The 19,510-nt window shown below is 46.3% G+C and overlaps 1 protein-coding gene across 1 annotated transcript in view; it reads left to right on the plus strand.

Moving 5' to 3' along the window:
• The window catches only part of micall2a (mical-like 2a), a 76,038-nt gene that overhangs the window by 46,618 nt on the left and 9,910 nt on the right, over positions 1-19,510 (plus strand). The window contains exons 8-10 of the mRNA XM_069923223.1: positions 7,021-7,151; positions 8,760-8,886; positions 15,409-15,499. Coding sequence (XP_069779324.1) covers positions 7,021-7,151; positions 8,760-8,886; positions 15,409-15,499 — 349 coding nt within the window. The remainder of the gene's footprint in view (positions 1-7,020; positions 7,152-8,759; positions 8,887-15,408; positions 15,500-19,510) is intronic.

The raw sequence follows: 19,510 nt of genomic DNA on the forward strand, positions 1-19,510 counted from the left end.
AGTTTGCTGATGAGTTTTGAGGGGATGATGGTGTTGAATGCTCACCTGTAGTCGATAAAGAAAATCCTAATGTCTGCAGCTTGGCTGTCCAGGGCTTTGTGCAGAGCCAGTGAGGAATTGTCCTTGTGGACAATTCCTCCTCCAGCAACCCCGCCCCTCCCCCCACTTCCTCGTTCTTCCAGTAATAAAGCCGCCTTTCATTCTGAAATGAAGTCAGAAAAACATTTTGATTGCAACACTAATCTGCGCATGAAAATAGGCAAATCTTTGGTAAATTTTGTTAAAGCAAAATGTCTATCGCTGTGTTAGAACCAGAGAACCACAGATCACTGCAGCATAGATAGAGGCTCTTCAGCCCATCTCATCTGTGTTGAACTATTATTCTGCATAGTCCTACTGACCTGCACCCAGACCATAACCCTTCATACCCCTCCCATCCATGTACCTGTCCGAATGTTTCTTAAATGTCAAAATGGAGCCTACGTTCATCACTTCAGCTGGCAGCCCGATCCACGCTCTGCGTGAAGAAGTTCCCCCTTATGCTCCCTTTAAACATTTCGCCTTTCACCCCTAACCTATGTCCTTTCATTTTCATTACAAAAGAGAATCATTGGACAGTGTTATTCACAAATCTAATTTTCGTACTTCAAGCTCCTTTTCAATGAAGGCAGTTCAAATTTTATGGAGGACGTCTGGTGTTTATATTGTAATTAAGCGATAATAATTAGGCTATATTTTAACTTAAAGCAATGATCTGCTGCTAAATTATAGGAAAATTAGCAAGGCCTGATTGCTTTTGTGTTCTGACGATTGTTAAATGAGAATCAAGTTGAAAATTTGGTTTCCAAGGAAACCTCAGTATCAGTGAAATACATTGGGAAGCATAACAATATTGCCCTTGTGTAATACCCAGGGTTTGTGACAGAACCAATCTAATCAGTTGGGGGGGGGGGTGTGGAGAAGGTCATTAGGGTACCCGAGCGGGGGAGGGGGGAACAATCTGACATTCAAAAATTCACTCAGCGCGGGTGGGAGTGGAGTGGTGGTACCTACCTACCATGAATCACCCCCATGTGCCGCCGCCGCCCTCCCTCTGACGTAACAGACAAACGTGCTGCTTGTATCACGTGGAGACTAGTGACTCTAGTGGTGGGGGGGGTGGTCCACTATACCTTATTTGGGTTGGTAATGCCTCCCCCTCCACCCCGGTAATCTTCAATGTGGTGAAGTTTCCCAAGAATGATTGGAGTTTTTTTTTGTCAAGTGAAGTTTGCTAAAAAGCCACCAGTGGGGTCAGGGTGGGGCGGCAGAGTAAGGCCAGGGTCAAAGAATCAGGGTTTAACGACCTTGGGAGTCGTGCAGTAATCAAACTATTAGGCAGGCTAATCAGAGTTTGATTCCCACCAGGGCACTGGGGAATTTAAATTCAATTAATTAAATAAATATAAACTTGCATCAGACCTAGATATTAAATCACAAGAATACCGGTTATCATTAAAAAGCGTGTTAATGTTGCAGTTCAATGACGGAAATCTGCTATCTCTCTCCCTACTCTGGGCCTAAATGGACAATACACAAATGTGGAGAAACTCAGCAGGCCACGCAGCATCAAAGGGGGAGGAGGGGAGGGGGAGGAGGGAGGAAGGGGCAGGAGGTGGAGCACAGACCATAGGTGGATAGGGCATAAGAGAAAAAAGCTGAGAAGTGATAGGGGAGAGCGTAGTTCTTTGAACGGAGAGGGAAGGTGGTGGGGAGCCGGAAGAAAGGAGACAGAGGGGTGGGAAGGGAGAAAGAGGGGTGGGAAGGGAGAAAGAGGGGTGGGAAGGGAGAAAGAGGGGTGGGAAGGGAGAAAGAGGGGTGGGAAGGGAGAAAGAGGGGTGGGAAGGGAGAAAGAGGGGTGGGAAGGGAGAAAGAGGGGTGGGAAGGGAGAAAGAGGGGTGGGAAGGGAGAAAGAGGGGTGGGAAGGGAGAAAGAGGGGTGGGAAGGGAGAAAGAGGGGTGGGAAGGGAGAAAGAGGGGTGGGAAGGGAGAAAGTGGGGGGAAAGAGGGAAGGGGGGGAAAGAGGGAAGGGGGGGAAAGAGGGAAGGGGGGGAAAGAGGGAAGGGGGGAAAGGGGGAAGGGGGGAAGGGGCCTTACGGAAAATGGAGATGTTGATATTGATGCCATCCATTTGGAGAGTGCCCAGATGGAATATACATGTTGTTCCTCCATTTTGCGGGTAGCCTCATTTTGGTAGTACATGGACAGACATGTTGGTGTGAGAATGAGGTGTGACCACCGAGGTCCTCATTATTGGAAGCAGACAGAATGAAGGTGCTCGATGAAACAGTCCCCATTATGCGACCAATCTAGAGGAGGCCAAATCGTGAGCAGTAGATGACTCCTCCAGATTCACTTCTGAAGTGTTGGTTCACTTGGAAGGACTGTTTGGGGCCCAGAGTAGTGGCGAGAGAGAAGCTGTGGGTGATCACTTCATAGAGAATCTTCACTGCCATATCGGCATCCTTCTGCAGACATAGCTGTTTTAACTGTGCTTAGATGTGACGCCTGGTATGGACTCCAAGCTGCTTCAAGTCCTGGATCACTGAGAGATGAAGAACAAATGCTGCCCTTCGCAGTGGTGGTCACAAACAACAAATGAGTAAATAATAACATCAATAGCAAAGAAATAAGCCTACTCCACAGTTCAATCTGTTTCAGGCCTCTTCTGTAGCCTCACTGGGGGGAGAGGGAGCCTCACTGGGGGGAGAGGGAGCCTCACTGGGGGGAGAGGGAGCCTCACTGGGGGTGGAACCTCTCTGGGTATAGATCCCTTCTGGGGATAGATCCCTTCTGGGGATAGAGCCCCTCTGGGGATAGAGCCCCTCTGGGGATAGAGCCCCTCTGGGGATAGAGCCCCTCTGGGGATAGAGCCCCTCTGGGGATAGAGCCCCTCTGGGGATAGAGCCCCTCTGGGGATAGAGCCCCTCTGGGGATAGAGCCCCTCTGGGGATAGAGCCCCTCTGGGGATAGAGCCCCTCTGGGGATAGAGCCCCTCTGGGGATAGAGCCCCTTTTGGTGTGAGAGAATTCTGGAAAGTGCTGGAGGCTGCATGTGGCTTCCTGTGGGTGTGAAATCTCAAAGTCTTGGAAGGCGAGAGAATGAGACAGGAATAGAGAGGACAAAGACTCATTTGTGGTTTGAAAATGGCAAAGCTAATTTTGCAAGCCAGCACAATCTTGCCTCTGTTTGAGTCAGGGTCACCACTGGATTCTGAAATGATTCTGCATTTTCTTACCACATCTGCATCATGTATTGTACCCACATGGTCCCCCAAAAGAAAGCAGTAACCTAACTTTCCCATAACAGAAAGAGAAGTGACAACACTTTTGCAGACAAAGGCAAAATGAACCAAGGGTTCCTCCAAATTGTGGTGGTAAAACTGACAACTTTAACAATCATTTCAAGGCTGAACATTTGCTTTTAATTATCTTTCATTCGTTATATCTGGGTATTGCAGTAGGTAGCGTTGATGACTCACAACTCCAGAGACCTGGATTCAATCCTGTTCTTGTATGCAGCCTGTGATGTAGTGTGTTTCCTCCAAATACTCCAGTCTCCTTCCCCAACAACCCCACCCCCACCCACCCACCCCACTACACAGGCGAGCGGGTTTTGGTTGTTCAGTTGGCCACCCACCAAAGGTTATCCGGTGGGATGGTGAATGAGAGAAGGATAGGGTGGGGGAGAGTTGATGGTCATTTGACAGAGAAACGAGTGGGGGAATGGGTTTGACTGAATTACTCTGAGGGCTGGCAGAGACTTGATGTACCGGGCCAAGTGCCATCAGAGAGAGCGGTATAGACCATAAGTTAGGAGTGGAATTAGGCTCTTTGGCCCATGGAGTCTGCCCCTCCATTCCATTATGGCTGATTTATCATCCTTTTCATCCTTATTCTCCTGCCTTCACCTCATAAACACAATTCCTTTCCTAATCAAGAACCATCTTGCATCACAAAAGTCGACCCTTGGGCCCATCGTGACTTTGCCAGCCATCGAGGACTTACCAGGACATTGTTCCCTTGTCTTTGCTGATTCTGAGAGATAACGGGATAGTTCATGGGAATAATGGACCAGGTCTCAGGCATGCAGGGCTACCAGTGTTCGTTCGTTCTATGGGATCACCACTGATTTACACCTGGCCACCATTCACTCACTGAATTCCCTCTCCCTTTTCTTGACAGGTGCCCCTCAGCCTCAGAGGTGACCTTCCCATAATAGGGCTGCCTCCTGTAGCATGTCTTGGAGGAGGCAAGTTCCCTCGACCACTTTGCATTGCTTTATCTGCCTCTGTTTTCAGGTGATGCTGCATTTCCAACACCATACACTTGTCCAGATCTCAATGGTGATTGGACCCAAGCAACTCCCTAAATCTGTTTTCTCATTATGAATCCTACCACATTCCTGCTGTCAGCTCCTCGAGTTCAAGTTCAAAGGTTTATTGTCACATTGCACTTGATACAGTGAAAGGGTCCCTTTTCCATTGGCATCCCAGTTAATTGGCTGTGCAGTGTCCTGGGATAGGGAGCTGTTGGTGCTGTTTCTATTGGGCCACCCTTAGCTGGGACACTAATTGTTTTTCCACTGAACACACTTATCCCGGGGGTCGGAGTGTTCTACCTCAACTGGAAATGGGTGACTTTCTGCTGTCCCTTTTCCACTGGTTTTATCATTTAGCTCCTTTTCCACTGGCACCTTGTCCCAGGAGTTAACAGGATCAAGAATCCAGTGGAAGAGGAAAACAGCCAGCACGCCGGCATCAAATGACGTCAAATCATGCCAAGGTTTGACGGCTTCTGCCCCTACTCATAACCCTGGCATCTGGTGGCGCTGATTAAACCAGTGGGAAAAGGACAATTCCCATCCATTCCTTACCATTCGTAGATAGATTCTCCGATCCCCGGGGATGAGTTGTGTTCAGTGGAAAAACGTCAGGGTCTAGGTTTACAGCATAAAGGGCTTCCTATCCTGGGACACTGCACGACCAATTAACTGGAGTGAGAGTGGGGAATGAAGAGCTATTTGTTGCCGGCGTGCTGATTATTTTCCTTTTCCACTGGACCCTTGACCGATTAATTCCCCATTAATTACTGGGACAAAGCGCCAGAGGAAAAGGGGCTAATGTACATTGCAAAAACAGCGTAGGATCACAATCAGTTCCAAGATTCAGGGTTCCTTTATTGTCATGTACTAATACACAAAATGGACAAATACACAATTGTCAATCTTTTCCTCGGTGTAAATGCACAGAAAGAAGTGTCGCTAGCATTGCCCAGTGCCCAAAACAGTGAGGGAGAGATTCCCTTCAGAGACGCAGTGTGTCTGTGGATTTGCCTCCTCCACTCCCTCAGACTCGGCAGCTGCATGGCCTCCTGGCTTATCCATCGGTGAGCCACAACTCCCAGTTCCGAACCTCCCATACAGTCAGGAAGCTGTCAGCACCCAAGACCCTCGGCGCCCTCTCGAATCCCGGTCTTGAAACCTAGTCCCCACAAGTCGGTGGGGCTCATTCAAGACCTCGATGGCTGCGGGGGAGAAACTGTTGAACCTTTTCCCTGGCGAGAGGAGGGAGGAAAGAGGGTAGCCGGGGAGGGATGGGTCCTTCAGTATGTTGCTTAATCGTTTTATGTTTTAAGCACCTCATTTAAATCATTCTTTTGTCTTCTGTACTTAAAACAGAGGTAGATAAAGCAATGCAAAGTGGTCGAGGGAACTTGCCTCCTCCAAGACATTCTACAGGAGGCAACCCTATTATGGGAAGGTCACCTCTGAGGCTGAGGAGCACCTGTCAAGAAAAGGGAGAGGGAATTCAGTGAGTGAATGGTGGCCAGCTGTAAATCAGTGGTGATCCCATAGAACGAATGAACACTGGTAGCCCTGCTTGCCTGAGACCTGGTCTATTATTCCCATGAACTATCCCGTTATCTCTCAGAATCAGCAAAGACAAGGGAACAATGTCTTGGTAAGTCCTTGGTGGCTGGCAAAGTCACGATGGGCCCAAGGGTCGACTTTTGTGATGTAAGATGGTTCTTGATTAGGAAAGGAATTGTGTTTATGAGGTGAAGACAGGAGAATAGGGATGAAAAGGATGATAAATCAGCCATAATGGAATGGAGGGGCAGACTCCATGGGCCAAACAGCCTAATTCCACTCCTAACTTATGGCCTAACCTTTGCAACAGGCCCTTGACATATAACTGTATCATTGATGACACTCAAAGGTCAATAAATGCATCAAAATTGTTGTGTCCCAACACCCTTGCGGTTTCACTGCAGATCTGGATAACTCTAGATTAATTTCCAACTCTTGGATCATTTACATTGTGAGATTGCATCCTGAAGGAATATTTTCTAACTACTCCAACTCCAAGAGGTGGCACAGTGGGGAACTCAGTGGAGCCACTGCCTCTTAGCTCCAGAAACTCAGGTCCAATCCTGACCTCTGCTGCTGTCTGTGGGGAGTTTGCATGTTCACCCCGTGACCGCATGAGTTTCACCAGATGCTCTGGTTTCTTCTCACGTACTAAAGCGTGCAAGCTCGGCAGGGGATTTGACTGCCACAAATGACTGTTGGTGAGATTGGATCAGTGAAAAGAATGCTCGGAGTGGACTTATTGGGTGAAGGACCTGTTTCTGTGCTTTACCTTTCTGTGACTCAATGAAATAGAACCTCTTCTTGCCCACTTAATAAAATCTTGGCCGAACACTTCCATCACAGAACTTTCCTGCACGAACTGTACACTCCTTGGATCCCTTCGTATCCAAAAGTATATGGATCTGTCTTGGTTATAGTGAGAAAGCCTCCACCGTCTCACTGTGGAAAATTCTTTAACCCTCTGGATGAATAAATTTCCTCTCTTATCAATGCTGAATGGCCAACTTGGACTCTGACACCCCAGCCAGGTGTAACATTGTCCCTACGCCCGTCAATCTGGCAAGAACGTTTGTACATTTTGTAATTTTGTGTTGCTTTTTCTTTACAGCAAGAGAGGAATTTTTTAAGGATATTTATGATACTGGGAATGATAAGAAGAACGAAGAACCAGCCAAATCTGCAGCATCCCCACGTGCGATGAGGACTGGAGAGGAAAGCCACGACTCTCTGATGGAAAAGGTACAAAGAGTAATAGTTGCAAAATGAGGTGACATCCAAGCACTCGACACATCTGCTGCTTTAACACACATAGCCTTATAGTTGTACCGAAGGTGCTTCCAGGCAGTTTGTGTGTTGATAGCGTGTGCGTGTGGGCCCATGTGTGTACTTGTGGGTTTGTGTAGGGGTTTGGGTCTAAATCTGTGTGAGTAGACATGTTTGGATGTATGTGGGCAATGCGTATCGATGTGTGAATGAGTGTCAGTGGATTGATGTTCCTTCATCATGGGTGCATAGCAATGCACAAGTATGCAAGCAGGCACTAATCTAGTCGTGATTTGCAAGTGAATGGATTTGTGGGTCAGTGTGATTGTGTATGTGTGCCTGTTGGCTGGTATTTGTGTGAGCAGGTGCTTGTGTGTGGATGGATGGACATAGATCTGTGCGTGGGCGTGTGTGTGTGTTGATTCTATGCTTGTTGTGCTTGTATCTCTCCTGATGCATGCTGGGAGCCTGTTACAGCATTCCATTGTCTGAAGCCCATGGCCAAAGTGAACCAGTAAACAAGCTCCACACTCTGAGAGACCCTTTGGTCTATCAGATCCAGGTCAGAGGAGGGGTGAGGGGAGGAGGGCCGAGTGGTGAATGGTTGAAGTGGTGCAGGTTGGGTGACAAACATCAACTGAGGTTGCAGGATGCACTGCATCAACCCCCCCAAGACTCCTTAGACAACACCTTTCAAACCCACTACTCCACCAGCCAGAAGGACAAGGGCAACAAAAGCATGGGGAACACCTCCATCTAAAATTGCCCTTCAAGCCACTCACCACGCTGACTTGGAAATATACCACCATTCCTTTATAGTCGCTGGCTCACAATTCTGGAACACCTTCCCTAATCGCTTTGTGGTTGCACCCACACCTCCAGGACTGCGGGCGTTCAAGAGGGCAGCTCCCCACCACCTTCTCAAGGGCAATTAGGAAAGGGTAATTAAAACCGTCTCAGCCGGTGAAGCCCTTGAGTGAATTTAAAACTGCTCTTCGAAATAGCTCCATGGGAATTTCTCTGTTTGGGTAGTGATATGGTAGTTGATAATTAGAAGGCATGGACTATTGACCAGAGCTCCACCAGAACCTCTGCGGTACTTAAATAATCTTAATAATTTGGAATTTAGTAAAATCGTTTATTCTTAAAAAGCAATGATCTCCAATATACTGGATTGTCAGGAATGTCCTTCAGGGAGGAAATTTGCAGTGTGGATTGTATGTGATTCCACACTGGTGCAGATGACTGTAACAGCAAGTCATTCAGTTCAAGGGCAATTCAAAGGCCATAAATGCTGGCTTTGCCAGTGATCCCAACATCCCCAAAGAACCTTGAGGGCCTCAGTTTAATGTCCCATCTCTGCCAACCTTGCTCTCCTTTGGCATTGCATTTTACGTGCCAATGAGGAGTTTTGTGCTCAGTTCCCTGGAGTGAGTCATGAACCCACAAGGCTCTGGCTCAGGGCCACCTGTCTCATCATTGTGTGCACCAGCGCCAGAGTTCCCATTTCAGGCAGGGAAGGGTATCCATTCGCCAGCTTCCCCGTGAACGTTTCCACTCAAACCCCACTGTCTCTCATTGCAGACTCCATCCAATCGCCGGATGTCAGAGGAGGAAATTCAGAGGGAGTTGCAGCAGATTGGAATGGAGCTGGACGCACTGGAGCAGAAGGGGGTGGACCTGGAACCTCAGCTGAGGGTTTGTGAAGGAGGTGTGTGAAGGCTATTGGAGGGCAGGGCAAGTGGTTAGAGTTCAGCAAGAAAGTCTGCAGATGATGGGGTCTAGTGCAACGCACAAGCCTGCTGGAGAAACTTAGAAGATCCATTGGAAGTAAAGGGTAACCAACATTTCGGGCCTGGGCCCTTTGTCAGGTACAGGAATAGAATGAGGTGGAGGATAAATACGTGGCTGAGGGATTGGAGCATGGGCCATGGAGTCAGACTTTTGGACCATTGGGACCTCTTTTGGAGCAGGTGTGTCCTGTACAAAAAGAACTTGAATCACAGAGAGACCAATATCCTGGCAGGGAGGTTTACTAAGGCTATTGGGGAGAGTTTAAATAGAATTTTTGGTGGGTGGGAACCAAACTGAAGAGATTGGGGAAGAGGCAGTTAGCGCACAGATAAAGAAAGCTTTGAGACAGGAAGGTGATAGGGAAGGGAAACGCTCGGATGGATGGTTTGAGATGTGTCTATTTTAATCCAAGGAGCATTGTGAACAAAGCAGATGAGCTCAGAGCGTGGATTAGCACATGGAGTTATGATGTGGTGGCCATTGTGGAAACCTGGATGGTTCAGAGATAGGATTGGTCACTTCAAGTGCCGGGTTTTAGATGTTTCATAAAGAACAGGGAGGGAAGCCAAAGTAGTGGAGTGGCACTTTTCATCAGAAATAGTGTCACGGCTACAGAAAAGATAGCCGTCATGGAAGGATTGTCTACTGTGGGTGAAGGTTGGGAACAGGAAGGAGTCAATAATTTTACTGGTTTTTTTTTAATAGACTGCCCAATAGGGACAGGGATATTGAGGAGCAGATAGGAAAACCGATTCTGGAAATGTGTAATAATAACAGATTTTAATTTCCCAAATATGGATTGGCATCTCCTTAGAGCAATGGGCTGGAGTTTGTTCGGTGTGTTCAGGAAGGTTTCTTGATACAATAAGCCTACAAGAGGAGGGTCTGTACTTGATTTGGTATTGGGAAATGATCCTGGTCAGGTGTCGGATCTCTCAGTGGGAGAGCATTTTGGAAATAGTGATCATAATTCTACCACCTTTTCAATAGCATTGGAGAGAGAGAGGACAGACAAGTTAGAAAAATGTTTAATTGGACTATGGGGAATTATGAGGCTATCAGGCAGGAAATTAGAAGCTTAAATTGGGAACAGATGCTCTCAGGGAAGAGTACGGAAGAAATGTGGCAAATGTTCAGGGGATATTTGTGTGTTCTTCATAGACATGTTCCAATGAGGCAGGGAAGTTATGGTAGGGTACAGGAACCGTGGCAAAGAGAGGCTGTAATAATCCAGTAAAGAAGAAAAGAAAAGCTTCCCAAAGGTTCAGAGAGCCAGGTAATGTTCGAAATCTAGAAGATTATAAGGCCTACAGGAAGGAGCTTAATTAGGAGAGCCAGAGGAGGGCATGAGAAGGCCTTGACAAGCAGGATTAAGGAAAACCCCAAGGCATTCTCTAAGTATGTGAAGAGCAAGAGGATAAGACGTGAAAGAATAGGACCTATCAATTGTGACAGTGGGAAAGTGTATGTGGAACCAGAGGAAATCGCAGAGGTGCTTAATGAATACTTCAGTATTCACTGTGGAAAAGGTTCTTGGTGATTGCGGTGATGACTCTTAGCAACTGGAAAGCTTGAACATGTAGATATTAAGAGAGAGGATGTGCTGGAGCTTTTGGAAAGGATCAAGTTGGATAAGTCGCTGGGACCGGATGAGGTGCACCCCAGGCTACTTTGGGAGGCGGGGGAGGAGATTGTTGAACCTCTGCCGATGATCTTTGAATCATTAAATCGGACGGGAGAGGTTCCAGAGGATTGCGGATGTTGTTCCTTTATTCAAGAAAGGGAGTAGAGGTAGCCCAGGAAATTATAGACCAGTGGGTCTTACTTCAGTGGTTAGTAAGTTGATGGAGAAGATCCTGAGAGGCAGGATTTATGAACATTTGATGAGGAATGGACAACATGGCTTTGTCAAGGGCAGGTCGTGCCTGATTGAATTTTTTGCGGAAACTCATTGATGAAAGAAGAGCAGTAGATGTCGTGTAGATGGATTTCAGCAAGGTATTCGATAAGGTTCCCCATGCAAGGCTTATTGAGAAGGTAAAGAGGCATGGAATCCTAGGGGACATTGCTCTGTAGATCTGGAACTGGCTTGCCCACAGGAGGCAAAGAGTGGTTATAGATGGGTTATGTCCTACATGGAGGTCGGTGACCAGTGGTGTTCCTTGGCGGTCCCTTACTCTTTGTTATTTTTATAAATGACCTGGATGAGGAAGTGGAGGGATGGGCTTGTAAGTTTTCTGATGACACAAAGGTTGGGGGTATTGTGGATAGTGTGGAGGGCCATCAGAGGTCACAGCAGGACATTGATAGGATACAAAACTGGGCAGATGGAGTTCAACCCAGACAAGTGTGAAGTGATTCATTTTGGAAGGTCAAATATGATGGCAGAATATAGTATTAATGGTAAGATTATTGGCAGTGTGGAGGATCAGAAGGGTCTTGGGATCTGAGTCCATAGGATGCTCAAAGCAGCTGTGCAGGTTGGTTCCGTGATTAAGAAGGTGTCTGGTGTATTGGCTTTCATCAATCATGGAATTGAATTGAGCCAAGAGGTAATGTTGCAGCGATATAGGACCCCACGGAGTACTGTGCTCAGTTCTGGTCGCCTCACTACTGGAAGGATGAGGAACCCATAGAAAGAGTGTAGAGGAGATTTACAAGGATGCTTCCTGGTTTAGGGAGAAGGCCTTATGAAAACTGGTTGAGTGAACTTGGCTTTTTCTCATGGGAGCGACGGAGGATGAGAGGTGACCTGATATAGGTGGACAAGATGATGAGAGGCATTGATCGTGTGGATAGTCAGAGGCTTTTTCCAAGAGCTGAAATGGTTGTCACAAGAGGACATGAGTTTAAGGTGCTGGGAAGTGGGTGTAGAGGAGATGCCAGGGGTAAGTTTTACGCAGAGAGTGGTGGGTGCATGGAATGGGCTGCTGGCAATGGTAGTGGAGGTGGATAAGATAGGGTCTTTGAAGAGACTTTTGGATAGGTACATGGAGCTTAGAAGAAGCTATGGGTAAGCCTAGTAGTTTCTACGGTATGGACATGTTTGGCACAACTTTGGGAGACAAAGGACCTTTATTGTGCTGTAGGTTTCCATGAGCCGAAACAGCAGGCACTTGAATTTAAAAAAAAATGGTACAGGCTAACAGGTAAGAGTTCATACAGATGGGTACAGGTGAGAGAGTGGAAGAGAAAAATGCTGGAAGTGATAGGGGTAGAGTTCCTTGCTCCAGCTCCCCATCCCATTCCTTCTCCTACCCTCGGAGAGGTCCTTCATATACTTTGTGGTTAGGGTGGCAGGAGGAGGTCTGTTCTTGAACCTAAAGATGCTTTTTTTTTTCACGCTTCTGCACATTATGTCCAAAGGTAGCCTAGATAATTTCTGAGTTGGTGACCAGGGTGATGGGGGTCCTTTATGGTGTTGGCTGCCATTTTGAGGCAGCACTTCACATAGATGCCTTCAATGGATATTGTTTGAAAAATGTCTTTTGTCTCACTGCAATGTTAAACCATGGCTTCTCAATGTAAAGCAATATTAAGCTGTGGCTTCTCTATGGTTGACTTGCCTGAGTTTAAATTAAGTCCGTGCTTACTGGTGCACATTGGCCCTGCCTCCTGCCATTGCTCTAGTTCAAATCTGGAGTAAAATACTGCAGGAGCTGGAAGTCCAAAATAAAAGCAGAGAATGTTAGAAACACTCAACAGGCAGCATGTGTGGGGATTTTGAATATGCGTCCAGCTTTCTCTGTTCTTGTTGGGATATCCACGTTCCAGTTGTATCAATGAGGATGGGCCATGGTTGTTCTGTAGATTGTTTTGTGGTTCATCCTGGGTTATTAGAGGCATGGGGAACACTGGATCAGTTGTTGGGCAGAAAAGTAGTTTGGGCTTGCGATGCTTTGATCTGGTGTGAATGTGACCTGTGGAAGCAAGGTTTTGTTGGGGGAAGGGGGGGTGGTGAGAATTGTCTACAAGTTGGCCTCAGTGAGGATTGAGTCTCAACCTGCAGACCAAAGATGGCCTCGTATCCTATTGGGAATTCTCTGTAAATGTGCATGAAGGCCTCCTCTGAAGACTAACCTCTGCTTTTTGGCACACATACTTCACATTTTGTGGCAGTGATATCCAACCATTTATTGGGCACTCATGAGCAAGGCACACACACACACGGTGGATCTGCCGTTTGGCATTGATAGGGGAACCCTGATAGATATTTAACCTCGTTAGAACTTCTAAGCCAATATCTTTCCTCAGTGACTTAGTGGTCTGAGTTAATCATCCCAATTACAGGAATGTTGTTGCCATATGTCCTCTCACCTCCAAGATCTCTTTTGCATATTCACAACATTGAATATAGGACAGGTTTCCCACATTCAAAATGAAAATAGGGGACACCCAAAGAGGAACAGAAAAATGATGGGAATGAATGGGGTAGTGGGATTGAAGGAGATAAGTTGTTAGTTTATTGAATGGTAGAACAGCCAGCTCCCCACCATGACTACCAGCCCCCCCACATCTCCATCGGGCACACAAAACTCAAAACGGTCAACCAGTTTACCTATCTCGGCTGCACCATTTCATCAGATGCAAGGATCGACAATGAGATAGACAACAGACTCGCCAAGGCAAATAGCGCCTTTGGAAGACTACACAAAAGAGTCTGGAAAAACAACCAACTGAAAAACCTCACAAAGATAAGCGTATACAGAGCCGTTGTCATACCCACACTCCTGTTCGGCTCCGAATCATGGGTCCTCTACCGGCACCACCTACGGCTCCTAGAACGCTTCCACCAGCGTTGTCTCCGCTCCATCCTCAACATCCATTGGAGCGCTCACACCCCTAACGTCGAGGTTCTCGAGATGGCAGAGGTCGACAGCATCGAGTCCACGCTGCTGAAGATCCAGCTGCGCTGGATGGGTCACGTCTCCAGAATGGAGGACCATCGCCTTTCCAAGATCGTATTATATGGCGAGCTCTCCACTGGCCACCGTGACAGAGGTGCACCAAAGAAAAGGTACAAGGACTGCCTAAAGAAATCTCTTGGTGCCTGCCACATTGACCACCGCCAGTGGGCTGATAACGCCTCAAACCGTGCATCTTGGCGCCTCACAGTTTGGCGGGCAGCAGCCTCCTTTGAAGAAGACCGCAGAGCCCACCTCACTGACAAAAGGCAAAGGAGGAAAAACCCAACACCCAACCCCAACCAACCAATTTTCCCTTGCAACCGCTGCAATCGTGTCTGCCTGTCCCGCATCGGACTGGTCAGCCACAAACGAGCCTGCAGCTGACGTGGACTTTTTACCCCCTCCATAAATCTTCGTCCGCGAAGCCAAGCCAAAGAAAGAGAACAGGCTTGAAGACCACAGAACTCTACAGCACAGAAACAGGCTTTTGGTCCTTCTAATCTATGCCAAACTATATTCTGTCTTGTCCCACTGATCTAGACCTGGACCATATCCTTCCATACCTCCCATCCATGTACCTGTCCGAATCTTTCTTAAATGTCAAAATTCTGCCCGCATTTACCAGCTCATTCCACACTGCCACCACTCTCCTTGTGAAGAAGATGCCCCTAATGTTCCCTTTAAATTTTTCCCCTTTCACCCATAATCCATGTCCTCTAGTTTATATCTCACTTAAAATCAGTGGAAAAAGCCAACTAGCATTTACTCTCTCTATACCCATCGTAACCTCTATCAAATCTCTCCTTATTCTTCCGTGCTCCAGGGAATAAAGTTGTTTATTTAAACACCTGTTTAACCTTTCCTTGTAACTCAGTTGTTCAAGTCCTGGGAACATCCTTGTCAATCTCCTCTGCATTCTTTCAATCTTATTGATATTTTTCCTCTAGTTTAGTGACCAAAACAACACTCCAAATTGGGCCTCACCACAACTTCCCCATCACATCCTAACTCAATACTTTGATTTATGAATGACAATGTGCCAAAAGCTCTCTCTTTACAACCCCATCTACCTGTAACGTAAAAAATGCCAGATCAGAATTAGGCCATTCAAATTCCTCAGATTCTCCATTCTATAACTTCTCTTCTGTTCTAAAGGGACCTCCTGCTCTCTGTGCTCCCTGGTCCGAGACTCTCCACTACTGAAAGCATCTCCACATCTATTCTGTCCAGCCCTTTCAATATTCATTAGGGTTAATATGATCACCCCTCATCCTTCCCAGATGACCACCTTCTAATTCCTTGCTTTGTATGATTGATGACGCTGCATGTTGGGCAGGCTTCATTGAACAACTGGTATTATTCTGCCCGTGGGTTGTTTTTTTGGGATGACTAACATTGAAAATGTGCAGACAAGTGTCAGGGTAGAGCTCAGCCCCATTCCCAGAGGGTTAGAACAGAAGCGAGGTTTTGCCTTTCAGATCTTCAGTTTGTAAATCACTCTGTATTTCTTGTCTTTGCATTAAAATAAATAGATGAACAAGAAGACGAGTTGATGGTGGAGTGGTTCAAACTGATCCACGAGAAGCAGCTGCTGATGAGGAGGGAGTCTGAGCTCGTTTACATGTAAGTGGAGTCTGCATGGAATGGAACAAGCCATTCCCTCTCCTATCTGTCCCAGCCCTGCAGCCCTGTCTCTCACCTCTCCCTCCCTTCTTCAACCACTACACTCTCTCCACTGATCTCCACCCATTCAGGCTTTGCACCCTTGGAAAACTGAGCCTCTTTTCTTTGGGGGAGGGAATGGAGGGGATTGCAGGACTGAGATACTCACGAGCGGTGTGGAATGGGATGACTTGGGTAGATCCAACTGTTTGTGGTGATCAAATACCCTAAAACAAAGACATGTTGAGAGAAGATGAAGGATGGAAGATGAAGGATGGAAGATGAAGGATGGAAGATGAAGGATGGAAGATGAAGGATGGAAGATGAAGGATGGAAGATGAAGGATGGAAGATGAAGGATGGAAGATGAAGGATGGAAGATGAAGGATGGAAGATGAAGGATGGAAGATGAAGGATGGAAGATGAAGGATGGAAGATGAAGGATGGAAGATGAAGGATGGAAGATGAAGGATGGAAGATGAAGGATGGAAGATGAAGGATGGAAGATGAAGGATGGAAGATGAAGGATGGAAGATGAAGGATGGAAGATGAAGGATGGAAGATGAAGGATGGAAGATGAAGGATGGAAGATGAAGGATGGAAGATGAAGGATGGAAGATGAAGGATGGAAGATGAAGGATGGAAGATGAAGGATGGAAGATGAAGGATGGAAGATGAAGGATGGAAGATGAAGGATGGAAGATGAAGGATGGAAGATGAAGGATGGAAGATGAAGGATGGAAGATGAAGGATGGAAGATGAAGGATGGAAGATGAAGGATGGAAGATGAAGGATGGAAGATGAAGGATGGAAGATGAAGGATGGAAGATGAAGGATGGAAGATGAAGGATGGAAGATGAAGGATGGAAGATGAAGGATGGAAGATGAAGGATGGAAGATGAAGGATGGAAGATGAAGGATGGAAGATGAAGGATGGAAGATGAAGGATGGAAGATGAAGGATGGAAGATGAAGGATGGAAGATGAAGGATGGAAGATGAAGGATGGAAGATGAAGGATGGAAGATGAAGGATGGAAGATGAAGGATGGAAGATGAAGGATGGAAGATGAAGGATGGAAGATGAAGGATGGAAGATGAAGGATGGAAGATGAAGGATGGAAGATGAAGGATGGAAGATGAAGGATGGAAGATGAAGGATGGAAGATGAAGGATGGAAGATGAAGGATGGAAGATGAAGGATGGAAGATGAAGGATGGAAGATGGAATCTCAAGTTATGAGGATGTGATGAAGAGTTTATTGTCATGCATCTACATACAATGTTTGTATGTACCAAAATTCTTTTTTGCTGAGGCTGAACAGGTACGTAAGTAGTATACATGAATTTACCCCAATACAGAAAGAGATAATAGAGAGGGGGTAGCATTACTGGTCAGGGATAGTATCACGGCTATAGAAAGGGAGGACGCTGCTGAGGGAGTGTCCACTGAATCGATGTGGGTGGAAGTCAGAAGTAGGAAGGGAGCTATCACAGTAGTAAGAGTGATTGGTAGGGACCCAAATAGCCCTCGGGACACCAAGGAACAGTTAAGCAGGAGGATTTGTCAGGTTTGTTCAAAAATGATACTGGATACAGTATGTGGACCAGCTAACGAGAGAAGAGGCCATACTGGATGTAATTCTGGGTCAGGAACCTGATCAGGTGGCGGACCTCTCTGTGGGGAAGCATTTTGGTGAGCTCCCTGAGCTTTAATATAGCTATGGATAAGGATAAAAGCAGAAAAAACGGGGGAGTGTTTATTTGGGGAATGGCTAATTATGAGGCTGGAACTAGCAAGAGTAAATTGGGAGCAGATGTTCAAGGATGAAAGCACAGAACTAATGTGGAGGAAGTTTAGGGGCCATGCGCTGGGTTCACGATAGGTTTGTCCGACTGAGACAGAAAAAGATGATAGGGAAAGGGGACCGTGGTTGACGAAACAGGTGAGGCAGTTAGTCAAGAGGAAGAAGGAAGAATTAAAACTAAAAGCTAAAAATTAAAACACGTCGTCTGTTCCACAATCTTTATTCAATCTCTTTATTTATCTGTCAGGACGGTTTGTGTCTTAATTCATTTCTTAAGGGGGGCGGGGTATGGATCGTATCTGCGCACCTCTAAGCCTCAGGTATGGCTGTCACACTTCAATGAATGCGTCATATTTCTTCCTCAAGTTATAAGTGATCTTCTCCAGGGGAATGCAAATTTGCATTTCTGTACTCCATCGTGTAATACTCAGTTGAAAGTTGGACTTCCTGGCCATCGACAAAGCGATCTTCACAAATTGAATTTGGTGTTTGGATAATCTAAACCTTTTCCCTTTCAGCTTAAAACTATGACCTCTTGTATTTATCTCCCCCAATCCAAGTGGAAAAAGCCTACTCGCATCCACTCTGTCAATACCTCTCATAATCCTGTAAATCTCCCCTTATTCTTTGCTGCAAGGAATAAAGTCCTAACCTGTTTAATCTTTCCTTGTAACTCTGTGTACATTCCTCAGACCTCTGGGAAAGTGGATCGCATCTTAATCAATTCGAGTGGAGTCCAACTTGAGTAGATCAGAATCAGAATTCAGAATCTATTATCATGAATTCGATGAAATTCGTTGTTTTGTGGCAACATCACAAGTGCACAAATGCTATAAATTACATTAAAAAATAAATTAGTTACAAAGGAAGTGAAAGTGAGGTTGTTTCTGTGTTTCGTTGTCCATTCAGAAATCTGATGGCAGAGGGATAAAAGCTGTTTCTGTGCCATTGGGTGTTCATCTTCAGGCTCCTGCACCTCCTCCCTCATGGTAGCAGTGAGAAGAGAGCGCGGCTTGGGTGGTAGGGTCCTTGATAGATGGTGACAGATGGAGACTAAAAGGTTGCAGGAGTTGATTGCATCAAAGCCGTTGGAATATTGGCTATAATAAACACACCAGGGACTGATTGAGAAAGCTGTTCTAATTCTATGTTGTAATTGGTATGAAGCTTTTCATTTGCACCCTCCCTCCCTCAAAGGTAAACTTGAGGAACAACACGCCATATTGTTCCCAGACTGCCTTTAAAATAACAGCATGAACCCTGATTTTACAATTCTAGGTAAGCCCACCCCCATCTGGCCTCTTCTTTGCCCACTCCTGTCGCCAACTTTTTCTTCTTTTGCCCCCCCCCCTCACATTTTCCTGTGGTCTCTCCCTCCGCCTGTTTCTCTTCCTCCTTCAATTTCTGTCCTGTACTCTATCTTGACTCTCTTCTTTACCAGAGCGCTGGAGAAGGACAGGAATAGACAATTTGGAAAAAACATTTCACTGGGGCAAGGGAAAATCAGATGCTATTAGACAAGAACATGGGAGCACAAGTTGGGAGAAGATGTTCTCGGGGAAAGTATGGCGGAAATGTGACCACTCTTCAGAGAATGTTGGCATGGCACTACTCTGCACAAGTATATTCCATTGAAGCAGGGAAAGGATGGAAGGTGAAGGAACCATGGTGTACAAGGGATGTAGGAAATCAAATTGAGCAGAAAAGAAATGAGAGGATTAGGAAGCTAGGAACTGATAGAGCTCTAGAGAATTACCAGAAAAGGACTTGGGAGAGCTGGAAGGGGCAATGCGAAGGCCTTGACAAGCAGGATTAAGGAAAACACCAAAGCATTCTACGTATGTAAAGAACAAGACGATGAATTGGTTGACGATAGGACCCATCAGGGGTGATGGTGGAAACGTGTGCATTGCGTCAGAGGAGATAGCAGAGGTCTTCTGCTTCAGTATTCACCAGAAAAAAGGATCTTGACAATTGTGAGGATGACTTGGAGCAGACTGAGGTGCAAGATAATTCTGACATTAAGAAAGAGGATGTGGTGGAACTTTTGAAAAGCATGAGGTTAGATAAGTCACCAGGATCAGATGAGATTTACCCAAGGCTTTTGTGGGAAGTGAGGGAGGAAATTGGTGAGCCACTGGTGATGATCCTCTCATTATCACTGGGGAC

Source organism: Narcine bancroftii, chromosome 3, assembly GCF_036971445.1.
Source record: "Narcine bancroftii isolate sNarBan1 chromosome 3, sNarBan1.hap1, whole genome shotgun sequence".
NCBI lineage: Eukaryota > Metazoa > Chordata > Chondrichthyes > Torpediniformes > Narcinidae > Narcine > Narcine bancroftii.